Below are 19,286 nucleotides of genomic sequence, written 5' to 3'. Positions count from 1 at the left end.
TTAAATTTAGATATTTACCATTTGTGTGTATTCTTAAAGGATTTTTGGAAACGTTTGGCATTATTATATAATATACCTTTTACATTTGTGAAATACATCAGTTCACAAATATTAATTTTCTCATACATTTAATGGACAAATGAATTTTGATTAAAAGCTTGCTTTTTGACTAATGTATTTAAGTGGTAGGTTGCATGACTGTTTTCCTACCCCCAGAGCTTTCTAATGATCCTAACCATCTAAGACCCAAGAGACCCATACCCAGACATGGAGTCTGCTCCTCATTTGATCTTTGACCTTGGCCCAGTTAGGAGCTGTCTTCTGCTGGTTTTCCTCTTTAAGCTTTAGACAGTGTTTTTGAAGAGTGACTATCAGCGTGTTTTAGCCTGTACTTCTCAATACCTACAGTGGTGTTGCACAGGTCATGCATGTGAGCATCCAGTAAAACATCTTTGCCAAGGATGGGCTGCAAGTTTGGGATTGTCCTGTGAATACAGTGGCTCCTTCACCAGTTGTTCTATATTAAGGTTCTGAATACTTTAAGATGTAATTTGCAACTCTAGAACACTTCTAACATTTATTCTTCACATTCACACTGCTTGGAAGGAGAGATACTGACAGAAACCACATTCTAGCCACAGTGCTTCATAAGGTGAAGAAGAGGAAGCAGATAGCAGATAGCAGGATTTTGTTTAGAGTGACCAATGAAGAATTGTATATAACTAAAAGTCTGCAACGTGATCATTGACATTATTGTAGAATAAGTACTGCCTTCAGAATGAGACAATCATACATTTCATTGTTTTTAAGTTAGAAAACTTCAGGTCACTCAGACACAGGTGTTTTAATTCCTGCACTTGGGAGACAGAGGCAGGAGGATCTGTGAGTTTGAGGCCAGCCTGGTCTGCATAGTGAGTTTCAGTACAGCCTGGGCTACACAAATAGATCCTGTCTTCAGAAAAAACAAACAAAACAAAATAAAAAAGGAAACTTCAAGTTTAATATGTGTCACATTTTACATAAAGGTTTATTTGTTATTTGAGATGGGAATTTGAAGGTAGGATAGTGTTGAGGTCATCTGAACAATTTTTCATAACATATAGTACTTTAGATTTCACATTACCGCCTTCAAAACTTTAACTTGCTTTATTAAGAAAAATCTATTTTTAAATGAAAAGCAGATAGTTTTGTGTTCATATTTGATCTATCTCCTGCCCCCACATGACAGTTGCAAATAAAATAAAGCAATTTAAAAGACAGCATTGTTCATATATAAAATTATAATAGAACTTTCTGGAGATTAGCTTCCATCATTTCCTTCTGGGGTAGGCATTCTTGGCAGTGCCTTAGGGTTTGAAGTATCCAATGGCAGGGTGTTTCCTATCACTCTTGTAAATGGAGTCTCTTGAGTTAGGATGGTAAGTGGATATTTCTTGGGTGGAATTTTGCATTGTAACCAGAGTGCATCTTGATTTTGTGCTTGTGTGGTGTTGAAGTCCCAGAGTAGCTCCTTATACTCCCTAAGGTGTATGTATTTCTGTGAACAGACTGATTGACTAAGTTCAGGAGACTGGGATGCACTTGTGAAGTGCTTCCTCTTTCTCAACACTCCTCTCCCTAAAAGAAGGTTTTGCTAGTTCTAGACTTTGAATTTCTCATGTAGACTACTAACAGTTGTGTCTTTTCCCTTTTTTAAATAGGAAAACAACGAATTGCTCATAAACCTCATTCCAAACCAAAAACTTCAGATATCTTTGAAGCAGATTTTGAAAACGAGGTAAAATCCAAGGATTTGCTTGCTGATGAGGAACTATGGGCTCGACTTGAAGAGCTAGAGAGACAAGAAGAATTGCTGGGTGAACTTGATAGGTGCTTAATGACATATATTTTTCCAAGAGAATATGTATCTTTCTTCATTTATAAGATAGTGTGTGCTCATTGAAGAAAGTTCAGAAACCTGTAGACTTATCAGCAGTCCTTTTCTCAGATGAATATTATTCTTGCAGAACATTTCTTTTTAGGAAACTATATTGCTGTTCTTATGCACACCTATACTGAAAACCTCAGTGTTACTCATATCTCACCATATGATATATAATAAAGTAATTATACTTGATAGTCAGTAATTGCATTAAATACTAACAAAAAATTTAAAGGTGACCAAACTTTATTTTTTGAGGTTCTGGGTATTGAACTAATCCCTCTATCCTGAAAGACAAGCATTCTATGCTACCACAGCCCCCACTTCTAAATAACAAATTTTAAATGATGTAATTTTATACTGTTCTAAGATAAACTCTGTTCTTGGGTGACTTGTTAAAAAGAAAATTTGGCTTTGTATTTAAATTTGATACTGTAAAATGTTTGTCCTTGCCTTTCATTACAAACTCTCTGTTTATTGAGCAGACAGTTTATAATCTGGTCAGATAGTTCTGTGTATGAGAAACTTCACCAAACTGCTATTTGAAATATACATTAGCACTCACTTAGAATTGTCAGAGTGCTATATTATGAATTTTCTACTACAGAAGTTCCTATATTATTTTGCTTAAATGATATACCATATGCAGCAATTAGTTTTTGTGAAAAATAGGACACAAAAATTTCCCCTACTATTCCATCTATGAATTGTTAGGTCCTTTAAGATCACTGGTACTAACTCATTTTTAAAAACCAGTGCTGGATTTAGGAGTATTAGTCATGATTCTCTCTGTTTTGCATGATGTCATTTTATTTTTGTTGCATTTTTAGTTTGGTTATTTTTGTAAGGTCTTCAGATCCTTCATGGAATAAAACATGATAAATGTGCATTTGTGTAACTATATGTTCATGCGCACATGTAAGAATCCTTTATCTTGAAAAATTCCAGTACATGCTGTTACAAAAATTTCTGAGGCCCAAAGTAAGAAATAATAGTATTTTATAGTTTGGGGGTTTGGGGCATTAATTTCTGGTCTTACAAATAGAACACTTATTTTTTAAAATTTTTATTTAAAGAGAGACTTTATTGTAAATTTATAGTGGAAACTAGAAAGAGAGACAGGGTGTGTGTGTATTGAGGAGTGGTCTCAGGAAACAGGGTAGGTACTCTCTTAAAAATTTTTTTCCTCCCTCCCTTCCTCCTTCCCTCTCTCCCTCCTTCCTTTTCTCTCTCATTCTTTCCTTTCTTTCTTCCTTTTTCCTTCTTTCTGTTCCCTCCCTTCCCTCCCCCTTTCTCTTTCCTTTCCTCCCCCCTTTCTCTCTTTCTTTTCTTTTCTTTTCTTTTCTTTTCTTTTTTTTTTTTTTTGAGACAGGGTATCTCCGTGTAGCCCTCGGTGTCCTGGAATTCACTCTGTAGACCAGACTGGCCTTGAACTCAAGAGATCAGCCTGTCTCTGCCCCTCCCTAGTGTTGGGATTAAAGGTGTGCACTACTATAACCACCATCTTTCTTAATTACATTATATTCATACTACTTCTGGCCAATGTCCGATGATAAAAATATACATGTCCTATGAGTTCTTATATTTGAGTAGCAACAGGATGCTGAGTTGTGGAAGAACCTTGCTTTTATTAATCCTCTGTATTTGTTTGATCTCATTAATATTCTTATTTTTTCACCTAGTAAGCCTGATACTGGGATTGCAAATGGAGAAGACACAGTGTCTTCTGAGGAGGAAAAGGAAGATGAAGGCACAGGTTTGAATGTGGTGCCTCCAGCGACAGACTCCCTTGCCCCTGGCAGCTGTGGCATGCATGCTCGAAATGCAGGACTCCCTAATGGCCAAGCAAGTAGTCATTTGAACTGTTCAGTGAATGGTTCAAATTCTTACCATAGCAATGAAGAGGATGAAGATGATGATGATGAAGATGCTGATGATGTTGTTGATGATGATGATGATGATAATTATAATGAAAATGAAAGTGACCACACTATTTCAGCAGATAATTCTGTACCAACAATATACTTCTCTCATACTGTTGAACCTAAAAGGGTGTGTATACTTCTAACTTTGTTGTCATTAAACATCATCTATGCTGTATTTTAAAGAGAAGATGTTAACAATATTTAAGATTCTTAGTATTGGCAAACAGGAAAAGTATCTTTTCCCCTTATCTGACCAGTGCACTTTAATGGAAAAGGGAAAGAGTAGCTGATGGTGGTCTCACTAACTAAACTTGAATGCAGTGACTGTGGATCACCTTCCCTTATTCCAGGGCTCTCTTAAGATTAAATATTGAATTTTTAAATTTGGGAATTTGGTTTGCTTTTGGATCTGGAAATGGCTATAAGACTAGTATTTATTAAACACACACACACACACACACACACACACTTACCAGGTTGTTTTATGTGGGCATCAAGTGAGTACTGGTATCCTGAGCAACAAGGAAAAATTTGGGGTAGAAAAATGAAAAACGGGTCCTTTTTTGACAAATTAAATATAGATGTGTAATAATGGATTTAGAATTTCAGCATTTTGGAATTGAGATTGATTAGAGATCTTGTGATCCATTGTGTCAAACTTTGCTTTAGTACTGAAGCCTTTGTTTTTCCATACCTAACTGTAGAAGCCCAATACTTAAAATAGTTGAAAGTGGACTAGCTGTGAATGAAGGGTGGGCTACCATCAGTCTACCCCTGCCCACCTTCCCTCTGCTCTGTGTACTGTGCTGAAGGGCCTGGGATGTGTGTTGTAGAGTATGAAGGCCTGTAAGGCAGAGTTGGTCAGCTGTGAGTCACCTCCCCACTGGTCAGTATGGCAGTCTGCAGTATCTGATTATTATGTAAGGAGACATCTTATTGCTTACGTGATATTTCTTAAGCTTCAGTTATCCCTGCCCTATTAGAAAGTGAAATAATTATGTGTATTTTATCTTAATTCATAGCTAAAGGGTCTTTGGAATGTTTTGATTGAAACTGAAGCATTGTTGATCCTCCTCTCCCCGTGCTTAATTCATTAGATAAAGTTTTTCTTAATTCATTAGATAAAGCCAAACACACACTCTTAGGAGGACTGTTACGGAAAGGGTGATATAAATGCCAGACCAGCACAGAAGAGTAGCTTATGGTCTTGAGCACATTTAGCTTTTTCTTAGTCTGATTTGTTTTCTGAGGTTAGCGGTATTTAAGCAGTTCAGACAGTTAAGCGTTATCTGCTGTTGTACTTGTGACTCAGGCTAGCGGCACAAGGATTAAGCCACAGATGCATTTGTAAGGTGAAGGCAAGGGAGGCGAAGCTTATAATCAGTATGGAATTTAGTTTAAGTGTATTTTGCTTTTGATACAGTGGTAAAGACACTGTTGGAGGAGGTGCGGTGTTGTGGACATGTGACAGAGTCAGACTTGGTCACACACATAATTACAGTGCCAAAAAATGTTAGCTGTGTCTCTTGCTGATAACTATATGGTTTATTTGATTTTTTTTCTGAAAGTTTTTGATTTTATTTTTCTTCGTGAACCAATTTTAGGTTCGAATAAACACTGGGAAAAATACCACCTTAAAATTCAGTGAAAAGAAGGAGGAAGCCAAACGGAAACGAAAGAGCAGTGCTGGCAGCCATGCTACTCATGAGCTGCCTGCCATCAGGAGCCCCGCTGATATTTACAGGTGAGGGATGGTCCTGGGTGCTTTCTTCCTTGTAGAACTTACCTGCCACAACTGTCATGAGCTTGTCCTGTATTTCACCTGTCAGCGGGGAGCAGCTTGAAATCACCTACCATTTTATGACCCATATTTGCATACTGGTGAAAATTCCTAATGTTTTGAAGTAGATGCGTATAAAATTTTTGGCAAATCAAGCTGTTTTCACCTGGAACATATTTATAAGTAACATAACTATATTTTATTTGGGCCCAAATTCATCTTTGAAAGTAAATAAGGTACATTTGGTGAAGTGGCAAGCTTACTTCTTGACATTTTAGAGGAGACATTTTAGCGAGAAAACTCAATTGGGCTTGGTGAGACATGTGACTCCAGCACTTGGGAAGTGGAGGCTCAGCTATGTGAGACACTATCTCAAATAAATAACCTCAAAAAACAAATCTTAGATTAATTTATAGAAAATCAAGAAATCTTTGTGCAGTTCTTCTCAGTTATGAGCCCTTAAAGTGAGATGAGTCTCTGGACTGCTGTAGGGTCTTCGTGGACGTTGTGAATGGAGAATATGTCCCTCGGAAGTCCATCCTCAAGTCGCGCAGCAGAGAGAACAGTGTCTGCAGCGACACGAGCGAGAGCAGCGCTGCTGACGTGGACGACCGGAGGGCTGTTCTGAGGAGCGTCAGCTGGGAGGAGGTCACGGGCACTGACGCCAGTGCCAGCATTTCAGAAGAACCCCAAGAAAACCACCCCAAGAAGCTTATGCCTTCAGGAGTGTCTGAGGTCTGTGTCTTAGTTCTGTGTTTATAGCCTACAGGCCTAGTCTTTGTGGTTTATTCTAAATTCAAAGAGGATCCCATTAATCCCCAGTTTGCGCTTTTTTGTTTTTCAGATACATTTTTAAGATAATCTGGAGACTTCATGCTCATCATGATGACATGGAGTGTTTAGAAGTTAGTGTTCTGACCTTGCTAGCTCAGCCTCAGATGCTGTGAGGCAGGTGCTCTCTGTATGGTGGGATGAGCTGGAGAACAGTGGGCTGGAGAGCAGCAAAGCAACAGAAAGTCTTAAAGAGACAGTACAGGAGAGCCAGCCAGTGGAGGGCTCTGTGGTTCAAGGTGCCTGCTGACAAACCTGAGTTTGATCTCAGGAACCCACATATGGAAGGAAATAATTAGCTCTTACAAGTTGTTCTCTGACCTGGACAGGTACATCGTGGAACATACACAGTTTCACCAAAAAAAAAAAAAAAAAAAAAAAAAAGAAGAAGAAGAAGAAGAAAAAGAAGAAGTTAGGTGTAGGAAGAAGTGAACTACTTGAGCCAAAGTGCCAAAGAGCTGACAGTCGTTTCTAAACTCAGTGATATGTTCTCTTAATTTTCAATACTTGGTAGACAAAACTTTCAGTTTATGCTTAAATTCTTAGCAAGGGAGAGGTTCCAAATATGAGACAGTTTTAAAAAGTGACTCCTGGGTCTTCATTTTTCTTGATATAAAAAGACACATAAGACATCCTGGTGATTTGTGTGTCACTTAGTCTCATTCCAGTTGAACATAGTTGATTTTGATGAGATGATGTTCCACAAACACTCAGCCACAGTGAAAGAGTGTGTGTTTGTGTTTTGGTGACATGTCTAATTTGTGTCATTGGATTGATTATTCTAGAATTTTGAAAGGTGTTCTGAATCACTTTTGTTTTTAGGGTTTTTTTTTTTTAAGTTTTTACCAATCTCCTTCAAAAAGTGTAGGCAAAGTGTAATAAAGACAGAACTTAAAAACTTATATGAATGAACCCACAAGTGAGATATCAGCATTGATGAAACGAAGCTTTTGACTGTCAGGCAGCAGAAGCAAGGTAGCCTGGCCAGAAGCCTCATTTACACCATTGTAGCTTCTGTGTTTACTAGATGTTTGACAGCGAGCTGGAGAAAATGAAGTGTTTCGGGGGGGACTTTATTTGTCATTTGTGTTTTCCAAGACAGAAGAGTGCTTTCTTTTTTCTTTTTTTTCTTTTCTTTCTTTCTTTTCTTTTTTCTTTTTTCTTTTTTTTCTTTTCTTTCTTTCTTTTCTTTTTTTCTTTTTTTTTTTTGAGGCAGGGTCTCTCTGTGTAGTGCTGGCTGTCTTGGAACTCTGTAGACCAGACTGATCTCGAACTTAAAGAAATCTACCTGCCTTTGCCTCCTGAGTGCGGGGATTAAAGACATGAGCCACCACACACAGCTTACATTTTGTTTCCTTATATTTTCACCATTAAAAAAAAAATCTGTGTACTTGATAGTGTAATTAAGAAAAATAATGTTAAGCCGAGTGGTGGTGGCACATGCTTTTAACCCTGTCTCAAAAAACAAACAAAAAAAAATAGAACAGAAAAATAATACTATTTTGTTTCTCTGAGCAATCAATATTTTGATGTTTATTACCCAAAATTATTGTTACTTTAGTTTTAGTTTATATAAAAAGTCTTGGTAATAGAGCATAAAGATTTTTGTGTGTATTTTATTTATATTTAACAGTATACGCTTTTGTCTTACAGGCTTTTTCTGGAACTGTAATAGAAAAGGAATTTTCATCGCCCTCCTTAGCACCACACTCAGCCATTGCTCACCATGCCCTGCCCACTATTCCAGAGCGAAAAGAAGTTCTGTCAGAAGCATCGGAAGAGCCTGCAAAGAGAGTTTCCAAGTTCAAAGCTGCCAGATTGCAGCAGAGAAACTAGAGGGCATGGGCTTCATCTTCTGCAGCTCAAGCTTCACTTTAGGACATATAGCAAATCAGCCCATGGAGTTGGAAAGACGTCCTACTTCAGTTGGCAACAGTTCTCTTACCTTTATCAGTGACATTTAAAAAGTTAAAGTAAATGTTTGAATACTGTAAAATTCTGCTGCCTCTGTTAATTCTCTGAGTACTGTCTAATTGGCCTTAGGATGCAGTAGTAGCATTTCGATTTACTTTTCAAAGAATACTGTCATGCATTGTTTTTGTGTTTTCAACTAAACGCAGGCAGTTTTGTACCAGCTGTGATGTTGTGCTTGCCATATGGGCTGTGTTAAAGAAACTTTTAATTTCAAATAGATTCAACAATTATATTACTTGCTTTCACATGTTAAAGGCACTTTAAAAAATCTACATCTCTTGTAGGTTTCACAGCTAGGTGGTTCTTTGAAAAACTTCCTTTGAATGTCATACTGTAATGTTTAAGGCGAGAAGCTACATGAACCCTATGGAAAATTTTGACTAGAAGAATAATATTTTGTACAACTGTTTTTTTTTTTTTTTTTTTTGGCAAGTAAAATTTTTATGAAACTTGGTTTCTAAAATGTTGTGAACTTCCTGGTTTAGAATTGTGTGTAAAACTGTCTTTGATTTGTGTATATGCTATACAGCCACACCACAGATTTCTTGAATTCTTAAAATCCCTCAAGTACCTCTGTTTCCCTGTGTGTACCGTCTTTACTGGGATTATCTTTTGGGAGAGAAAAGTTTGTCTAGATGCTTTAAAAAGAATAGTTTTAAAATAAAGATTTTTCTTTAATGTTTTCAATCTTCCTCATAATTTCATTCTTCAAGGCTGCTTTGCTACCAGTAAAAAAATAAAATATTGTTTTTACTTGTAGCCAAACGCCTTAAAGAGACATTCAGTCTCAAGTTGACCATTATAGTGCAAGTGTTGATCATTAGCTTGATGCATGCTAAAATGTAGCTTTTAAAAAGCATTCTGCATTAGTACTAAAATAAGCCATCCACCCCAGTCCACCCCTCTACTCATGGCTAAATATTTAAAGGTTATTTATAGCTTCTTTAATGAATTCTTGCTTAAACAAAGTGAAATTATGTCCTAGAAAAGTCAGAGCTGTAACTAGAACAGTGCCACTGTCAAAGTTTTATGAAATATGTATTTTAATGATAAAGGGGTGAGCTTGAATCCATTAATGGGTAATTTAGAACAGGGGACTAAGTTTGAAAGACTTCCTAAAAATATGTTTTTCTAGCCAATGTTGATCATCTGTACACATATTTTGTACTTAAAAATGGCGTTTTCTTCCTGACCAGCCAACTCCCAAGCCAAACCTCACATCACACCCACCCCCAGGAGCACCCTGTTTCTCCTCCTTAGCTGCCACCTAAGTAAGGTTTTCTGTACTAACCTCCAGATGCAAGCCTCCTTGTAGGAGTGTTGTATCTTTCAACATGTAACTTCAAGTGTTTGGTCATTAAATAACGTTCCATGAACTTATTTTGAGCCTGCTTTTATGTATTTGTGTTCCTTCTTTTAAATAGGTTCCCCCCTATTTAAAATCCTGCCATGATGGTAGAAGCAAAGAAAAAGTATCCCAACACTGTGTTGGTGTTTTCTGCAGAAGACCCAAATGAAACAGTATCTGTTTCATCAAGTCAGTCTTAAAAAGTTTTAAACTGTAGCTTGAAACTATACTTTCATTTGTTTTTTGGGGTTTTTTGTTTTTTTTGTTTTTTTGTTTTTTTTTTCCCAAGACAGGGTTTCTTTGTAGCTTTGGAGCCTGCCTTGGAACTAGCTCCTGTAGACCAGGCTGGCCTGGAACTCACAGAGATCCGCCTGCCTCTGCCTCCTGAGTTCTGGGATTAAAGGTGTGCGCCACCACCGCCCGGCTATACTTTCATTTGTATGGACTTACTTTGGGGGGAGCAGAATCTCACTGTGTCCCCCAGGTTGGGCTTGAACTTGATGTCCTCCTATCTCTGGTTCAGGGGCTGGGACCATAGGCTTGCATCAGGCTAAGTTCTCTCAGACCTTGGGTACTTTTGCTCTTACACACCTAAACATTACAGGCTTATCTTCTGCTTTTTTATTCTGTCCCAGCCCTGGAATGAGTTAGAGATCAGCTGCTTACTGTGTTTGCCGCCAAGGCATCAGTGCTTGGCCTGTCCAGCCGGCAGAGCTGTGCGTGTGTGTACACTAACGGATAACACGCTAATATCTGAGTATGTTAAAACTATACCTTTACACTGAGACTCGATTCTAATCTGAGACCACACGAGTCATTTGATCATTCATATTTGTGACGTCTTTTTTCCACCGTCAGCTAGCCTGGCTCTTACATACATTTGTCTGTGAAGCACACCACTAGGCAGTTTGAGTAGTGCTTGAGCGTATTCCTGGGAGAAACACACTGTGTGCCATTGTGTGCAGTTTCTTATAGTAGGAGTCGGGAAACCAGTGTCCAAAGTTCCTTTGATTGGCTCTGTGTGTTTCCTTCCCGCTTTCATCCCCTTCACTAGGATTGTGTTAACTCTTGGGTTGATTTGTTCTTTGTATTTTGCTGTGGCTTCACTCCACATTCTGGCTGTATTAACGATTTATCTGGGAGACATGTAAAAAGTCTGTGAAAGTTACTGTGATTCTGAGTCAGAGCTGAGTGAGGTGTATCAGAGAAGTGTCACTCTCCTGCCCTTCTCACTGCCCTGAGACTGTGAGGAACAAGTCTCACTGAAACTCACCTTCCAAATGCAAGTGACCTATGCTTTCAGTTTCCGGTTCAACCTTCATTTCTTCTGCACAAGTAGCAGGCACATGTTTGTGTGTGTGTGTGTTTATATGTGTCAGGTTTCTCGGTGTTTGGCAAATAAGTCATGGACAGGGACAAACTGAAATGGCTTGTTTGGTGTTACACAAGATAGAATAAAACGTTGGTATAAACTTTTTAAATTCTTTTGTATACACAGGTTTAATATGCTCATGATTGTACTTATGAAAGGATGGCATTCCCCATTGCATTTTTCTAGTGAGTAGTATGCCGGTGTAATCTCTGTATCAGTGCTAGAGACTTCCTTATTTTGCACAGAGATGTAGCGCTCCAGTATGTGGGCAGTGCACTGTCTCTTCAACCTCTTCCTTCCTAAGGCATTGAGGGGTTTCCTGCATTTGCAGTATGTTTAATAGTACAGTGCTTAATGCATCTGACTATATTTTGTGTCAATGGAGGTGTGTCTTTAGGGGAGATCCCGGAGGTAGACTTGATGGGCCATCTACCCAATTGCTCTTTTATTTCTTTAATAAGACACAGTAAAATCTGTTTTTAAATGGATTTGCACTGTTCGTTCTTTTGTTAAGGACATGCCTTAGATCTACATATATCTGCATTTCATTGATAATTCTTTTTTGGATGTGTGTGCCTGCACATGCATATATATGTGTCTACACATATTTATCCTGAGTGTTCCATACCTACTTGACATTTTCATGGATGCTGGGGTCAAACTCTGGTCCTCATGCTTGCAAGGTACAGGTGTGCAGCACTGCACCCGCTGCTATTGTGAGTACAGGCATGCATCACTGCATCCGCTGCTGTTGTGAGTACAGGTGTGCAGCACTGCATCCACTGCTGTTGTGAGTACAGGCATGTAACACTGCATCCGCTGCTGTTGTGAGTACAGGTGTGCAGCACTGCATCCGCTGCTGTTGTGAGTACAGGCATGTAGCACTGCTCCTAGCTGTCGATTCCCCCAGTGCTGGGGGTCGGAGCCCAGGGCCTGCATATGTCGAGCTGCAGCCCTTGTTGATGTTTTAAATATTGCTTCTGTGTACTCTTCTTCCTTCTTGTTCTATTACTGTAATATACTTCAAAACTATACACTTCTTTTTCCATGTGATTATCTTTTAAATAAGAGAACAAGACTAAAAAATACATTTACATTATCTTTCACATTTACCTACATAATTACCTTTACCGGTGTTCTTAATTTTTTATGTGGATTCAAGTTACCATCTGGTGTCATTTCCTCGAACCTTTTAAGAAAATTCCATAGTTGTGAAACCTGTCTACCTAGGAACATCCTTAGCTGAGTGTCCTTTGGGAGCAGCTTTACTGGACACAGGATCTTTTTTTGAGAGACTACCCTGCACCAGCATTTTCTGGTCTGAAAAGCTAACTCCTCTTTGATCTGGGTCCCCTGGCCTCCATGAGTCTGTCTTCTCTAGCTGCGTTTAAATTTTTTATTTGTATAAAAGTGGCTATATTAGTACTTACCTTCTTGGATTCTATTGAATTTAGGTATAGGTTAATGCTTTTTATTAACTTGAGAAGGTTTTCTGACATTTTTTTTTTGACCCTGATTAAAAAAAGCTTCATTTCCTGGCTCTGAAATGTCCTTTCCAAGACTAGTTGTGCGTGTTGTGTTTATTTTTATATGTGCACTCACACATGCGTGTGTGTGCCCACGAAGGCCCAGAAGGTGTCAGGTCCCCTAAACCTGCTGGCACAGTTGACTGAGCTACATGTCTTTGGAAACTGAACTCTGGTTCTCTACAGGAGTAGGGCATGCCCTTAACCACTGAGCCATCTCCACCCACCCCAACCCCAGTACCTTCTCATTTCCCTTTCTCTTTGAAGTATATAATTCCTGACTTATATTGTGCTTATATTGTGCTTTCTGATTCTTCTGCATTCCAATGGGTGTCTGGATCCCTTTGGTGATGGTTTTGCTTTAGCTATTGTACTTCTCAGCTTCTGAAAGTTCAACTGATTACTTTTTTATAATGTTGATGTCTTTATTGGTGTTCTCTAATAGATTAGGCATTGTTTGTGTGCTGTCGCACCCCCTTCTTCTTTAACATAATTATAATTGCTGCTTTAAAGTGTATTTGCTAAATGCATGGGTCCTCCAGAAGCTTCTGTTTACGTTGGGATAAGCCACACTCCTCAGTATAAAACAGGACACTTAAATAACAATCACTCCACATTCTCATCCTTCCTATATGGCTTTGTTTTTGTTCATTTGGTTATGCACAGTGATTCTCCAGTAAGCAGCCTCTGGTATCTTTTGCCTTTTTTACTTTTAATTCTTATTTTTAATCTGGTTACCCGTGAGCCAGTATATCTTAGGGATGTAGCCTGAGATTGGTCGGACATTGGTCTTTCATGTCTAGGTCCAGTAGGGTTTTCAGTTTTGTTAGCAGATGCCTGTGGTTTGGAGAATACATTCATAATTTGGAACTTACCAGCCTTGCCTAGAGACAGTTTAGGGGGCACCTTCCCCGGTTTGCACTCAGCATGTTCATAGCTGAGCATCCTGCTCCTGCCTTGTGGACTATGAAGTTACATAGGCCCATCATTGCTTTGCTCAGGTTCTTGCTGCTATCCTTGTAGCCAGTGTGTTTGGGTCAGACAGTATTGCAACCTCACTGCATGTGGGCTCTTCCCATGTGTTCACCCCTGAAACTGCTGCTGCTTTCAGAGAAGTCTCTGGATGGTGAATTTTCCCACCATGTTTGAAATATAGTCCGTGTCTTAGGGTTTCTATTCCCGTGATGCAACACCATGACCAAAAGTAACTTGGGGAGGAAAGGGTTTGTTTATGCTTCTGATAACAGTTCATCACTGAGGGAAGTCAGGGCAAGATCCTAGAGGCGGGAGCTGATGAAGAGGACATTGAGGGGTCCTGCTTACTGGCTTGCTCCTCGTGACTTGCTCAACCTGCTTGCTTATAGAACCCAGGACCATCAGGCCAGGGGTGTCCTCAGCCACAATGAGCTGGGCCCTTCCCCATCAGTTACTGATTATGAAATTTTCCTACAAGTTTTCTTGCAGCCTGGTCTTATAGGAATCAATTTCCTGAACTGTCACAGCTTGGAAGGGGCTGCTGTGAAAGAGGTTGTCTCAGAAGACACGTGTCCCCAGCCTCCTGCTCGAGCTTCACTCTTAAACACTTAAAAGGAGTGCTATAGTTCCAGAGTCTGGAAATGAGTGTGTGTGTGTGTGTGTGTGTGTGTGTGTGTGAGAGAGAGAGAGAGAGAGAGAGAGAGAGAGAGAGAGAGAGAGAGAGAGAGAGAGAGAGAGAGGAGAAAATTTTGATGATTTTGTCCAATTAAACAGCAACACGGACTGGAGAGATGGCTTAGGGGTTAAGAACACTGACAGCTCTTGCAGAACCCCCCAGTTCAGTTCCTAGCACCCACATGGCAGCTCACATTCATCTGTAACTCCAGTTTCAGGGGATTCCATGCCCTCTTTTGGCTTTCATGGATACTGCACACATGAGGCACACATATACACAGGCTAATCACCCATTCACACAAAAATAAAAGGACTGGAGAGATTGACTGTTTCCTTCTTCCAAGGGTACCAGGCACACACATGGTACAGATACATACGTGAAGGCAAAACACTCATGTATATAAAGTTTTCAGATTGATCAGTTCTATATTCATAGCAATATGACACACACATGCCCAGGCCTGTCATAGCACTCCCCCATTCCAGCATCCAGCAGAGTGATACTTTTATTTATTGTTGAACCTGTATTGACATGTCACCCAACGCCCATGTTTTAACGGGGTTCAGTCTTGCTGTACAATACATTTTTGTGGGCTTGGACAAGTATGTGGGGGTGAGTAGTTTCACTGCCCTAGAAGTCCTGTGCTGTGTCTCTGTCCTTCCTCTCTGTGTCCTTACCCCAGCAGTCCCTAGGGATCCTCTCTGCAATTTTGTGTTTTCCAAAATACCAGTGATTGGACGTGTGTAGAATATATGCGTTTTGGATCAGCTTCTTTTCACTTAGTAATTAATGTTTTAAATCTTTCTGACTTCATAGCTCTGACATTTATGGAGGTGCCGTGGTTTGTCCACTCACGACCGTGTAAGGAACACCTTGCTTGCACCCAGCTGTTCACAGTTCTCAGCATTGCCACAAGCATTAGGTTTTTGGTCTCTTTTGATGAATTCCGGTTTGTGGGATTGTGGAAGCCGCTTTTGCTGCCTTTCAGAATGAGCACACACTCTGATCCCAGCAGCAGTGGCTGAGAATTCTGTCACTCCCATCCTTGCCAGGGATTGGTGTCTGTCTTCTGGATTCAGGCTGTTTTGATACGTTTGTGGTTCTGACTTTTTTGAATTTGCATTTTTGGGGTTGTACACAAAATAAAACATCTTTCCAAATGCTTGATACCTGTCATTTTCGTGTGGTATTTGTTAAGGACTGGGCATCTATCATCTATCTATCTATCTATCTATCTATCTATCTATCTATCTATCTATCTATCTATCTATCATCTATCTATCTATCTATCTATCTATCTATCTACAAGGTGGTTTTCTCATTAAACTTAAGAGTTCTGTGTATATAGTCTTTATCAAAGATGTCTTTTGAAAATGATTTTCCTCCCATTCTGCTTTATCTTTTCATACTCTTAACAGTATTTTTTCCAGAGCTGATGTTTTACTTTAAATAAACCTCATCTCTTCTTTCATAGGCTAGAAAGTTGTCGCTAAACTTGCTTCTTGGAGATTTTCTTCATCTGATCTTCTCAGACTTATAGGCTTGTACTTTTGTAGGTCTGCGATCCATTTTGAGTTAAAGTTTTTGAAGAGCCTACGGTCTGTGTCCAAGTAGTTCAGATATAACTTGTTTGAAAGGTGTCGTGTTCCTCTGTGTTCCTTTTCTGATTAATGAAAGGTCAGATGACTCTAATTATACATCTCTTACTTCTGGCTCTGTGTTCTGTCCCATTCATAGACCCATGGCATTTTCCACTAATACCACACTGTCTTGATTACTGTTCTTTTGTCGTTAGCCTTGAACATGGCCAGTGCTTATGCTTTTACTCGGTTCTGATCTTTTAATATTATGTAGGCTATTCTGGGCATTTTGCTTCCCTCTTTTTGCATCTTCTAAGATCACTTTGTTGGAAAACATATAAGCATCCTCCTGAATATTAACCTTCATCAGGCGATGAAAGGAGACAGAGACAGAGACCCACATTGGAGCACCGAACTGAAATCTCAAGGTCCAAATCAGGAGCAGAAGGAGTGAGAGCACGAGTAAGGAACTCAGGACCGCGAGGGGTGCACCCACACACTGAGACAATGGGGATGTTCTATCGGGAACTCACCAAGGCCAGCTGGTCCGGGTCTGAAAAAGCATGGGATAAAACCGCACTCGCAGAACATAGCGGACAATGAGGAATACTGAGAACTCAAGAACAATGGCAATGGGTTTTTGATCCTACTGCACGTACTGGCTTTGTGGGAGCCTAGGCAGTTTGGATGCTCACCTTACTAGACCTGGATGGAGGTGGGTGGTCCTTGGTTTCGCACAGGGCAGGGAACCCTGGTTGATCTTTGGGCTGACGAGGGAGGGGGACTTGATCGGGGGATGGGGAGGGAAATGGGAGGCGGTGGCGGAGAGGAGGCAGAAATCTTTAATAAATAAATAAATAAAAAAGATCACTTTGTTGACATTCCAAATGAAGTTCCTGTGATTGTACTTACACAGATTAAATTGAGGACCGACACCTTGATGGCATTGTCTACCTATATAGGAACATGGACTTCCTCTTTGTTCATTTTATTTTTGAGATGGGTATTATTTTCATCCTATAAATGTTATACATATTAGATTCATACCAAATAAATTCATTTTGGGGTGCAAAGTAATTAATGTTTGTAATTCTTCATTGCTAGTGAATAGGGAGGTTGTTAACCATGGCTCTGGTGACCTTGCTTAATAGTTCTAGGATATTTTGTCAATTCTTTCAGCTTTTCTCCAAAGATAATTTATGAGCCAAGATCATTTTACTTTTGTCTTAGGTTATATATGTCTATCTCCCCCCCCCCCCTTTCTGGTCTAACTACACTAGCAACAGTTTCTAGTATAATTAAAAGGGAAAAATGAGGTTGGCTATTCTTACCTCATCCCTGATCTTAATGGGAAAGCTTTAAGGTTGTCACCGTTACGTATGTTAGCCATGGGATGGTACTTCGTTTTGTTGTGAGGTGATCTTTATCAAGTGGAACACATTCTGTCCTCCTAGTTTACTGAAAGACTTTAATTTTTTATATGAATGGATGTTTTATATTAATGGGCACCTTTCACTCATTGATACCATTTTTTCTTTTCTTTTCTCTCTCATCTGATGTGTTGCACTACGGTAACATATTCTTAAATACTCAATGAGCCTGGTATGCCTGAGATAAATCTCAGCTGGCCATGGTACAGTGGATCTCACCAGCTTCAGATATTGTTAGACTCTGTTAGCTAATGCTTTCTTGAAGATTTTTGCATCTCTGCTCATGAGAAACCATTGAAATGTGTTGTAATACCATTGTCTGGTTTGGGTACTGGAACTCACGGATGGCCCAGGAGGTATTCTCCCCACTTAATCTTCTGAAGAGAATGGGCAGATTTCTTCTTTAAATGCTGACGAATGCACCCAGGCAATTTCTTTTGGCCTGGCGCTTTCTGTCATGGAAAGTTCCAACACTGATGTCTTTGTAGACATGCTGGGCTCATGTATGTCTTCTTTGGTGAGTTTTGGTGGATTGTGTAAAGAAGCGCTCCACTTCGTGTGGGTGAGCTCATGGTGTTTCTTGGGTGTCATTTTAGTCGTTCTGGGGTTTGTACTGAACTTCCTCTCATCTCCAACCTATGTCCTCTCTGTTTTTGTCTGGCCAGAGGCTTATTAATTTTCTATTCAAAAGCCAGTTTTTAATTTGGTTGATTTCTCCACCTCAGCACTGATCTCTTCTTTATGTTTTGTTGATTTTTACTTTAATTCTGAAAAAGATGCAGAGTGCTCACCACCACACCATGCAACCCCCCATTTCTGCTTTGATTTATTATTTCCTTTATTTCTTAGAAATAATTCATTCTTTTCTGGGTGTCCTAAGTCTGAAGCTTTGGTGATAGACTTGATTCCTTTACACTTTCAAACTTTGATAAGTTGTGTTTTCCTTTTATTTAGTTCAGAACATTTTCAAATTCTTGCAGGAATGTTTTCTTTGACCCACGTGTTTGTAAATTTCTGCTCAGGTTCAGGCTGTGGTAGACTTTCCAGCAGTCTTCATTGGTTTCTGGTTTAATTCAGTGTGATTTACTTATCAGCAAGCTGAGTTTGTTTCTTTTCCCGCATTTTCTCTTGGTTGTCACGTCACCCACAGGCCACCCTTCTCTCTCTTGTCCCGTGTGTAGTTACAAGCTTTTTTGTTAGTCCTAGAAGGAGTCTGTGCACCACCTGTCCCCATGGCTTCCCTGGTGCTCCCTGTGGAGCTGCTGGTCTTCAAAGGATGCCAGTTTCCTTCTCTCTGAGGAGATTCTTTTTTTTTTTTTTTAAAAAAATATTTATTTATTTATTATGTATACAATATTCTGTCTGGGTGTATGCCTGCAGGTCAGAAGAGGGCACCAGACTCCATTACAGATGGTTGTGATCCACCATGTGGTTGCTGGGAATTGAACTCAGGACCTTTGGAAGAGCAGGCAATGCTCTTAACCTCTGAGCATCTCTCAAGCCCCCTCTGAGGAGATTCTTTGCAGGCTTTCTGGCAGCCACTTCTCTCCACTTCTTCTTTTTATTTATTTATTTATTTATTTATTTATTTATTTCATTCTTTTTTAATTAAAATTTCCGACTACTCCCCGTTTCCCATTTCCCTTCCCCTCCTCCCACACATTGCCCCCTCCTCCCACTCCCCTTCCCCTCTCCCCACTCCTCTCCCCCTCCCCCCACTCCATTCCCCCTCCCTCTTGATAATGAAGAGCAGTCCAAATTCCCTGCCCTGCGGGAAGTCCAAGGTCCTCCCACTTCTATATAGGTCCAGGAAGGTGAGCATCCAAACAGGCTAGGCTCCCACAAAGCCAGTTCATGTATTAGGATCGAAACCTAGTGCCATTGTCCTTGGCTTCTCATCAGGCTTCGTTGTCCGCCATGTTCAGAGAGTCCGGTTTCATCCCATCCT

The 19,286-nt window shown here is 39.8% G+C and overlaps 1 protein-coding gene across 1 annotated transcript in view; it reads left to right on the top strand.

Annotated features, from left to right (window-relative positions):
* Window positions 1-9,789, top strand: part of Uri1 (URI1 prefoldin like chaperone) — a 58,507-nt gene extending 48,718 nt beyond the window's left edge. The window contains exons 7-11 of the mRNA XM_057763067.1: window positions 1,701-1,869; window positions 3,604-3,973; window positions 5,451-5,590; window positions 6,118-6,361; window positions 8,111-9,789. Of these exons, the coding sequence (XP_057619050.1) occupies window positions 1,701-1,869; window positions 3,604-3,973; window positions 5,451-5,590; window positions 6,118-6,361; window positions 8,111-8,293 (1,106 nt within the window). The 3' untranslated portion in view covers window positions 8,294-9,789. The remainder of the gene's footprint in view (window positions 1-1,700; window positions 1,870-3,603; window positions 3,974-5,450; window positions 5,591-6,117; window positions 6,362-8,110) is intronic.
* Window positions 9,790-19,286: the final 9,497 nt, after the last annotated feature.

The sequence above is a fragment of the Chionomys nivalis genome, chromosome 2 (assembly GCF_950005125.1).
Source record: "Chionomys nivalis chromosome 2, mChiNiv1.1, whole genome shotgun sequence".
Lineage (NCBI taxonomy): Eukaryota > Metazoa > Chordata > Mammalia > Rodentia > Cricetidae > Chionomys > Chionomys nivalis.
The sequence above is the reverse complement of the archived record's forward strand: the minus strand, read 5'-3'. Positions and strand labels throughout refer to the sequence as shown.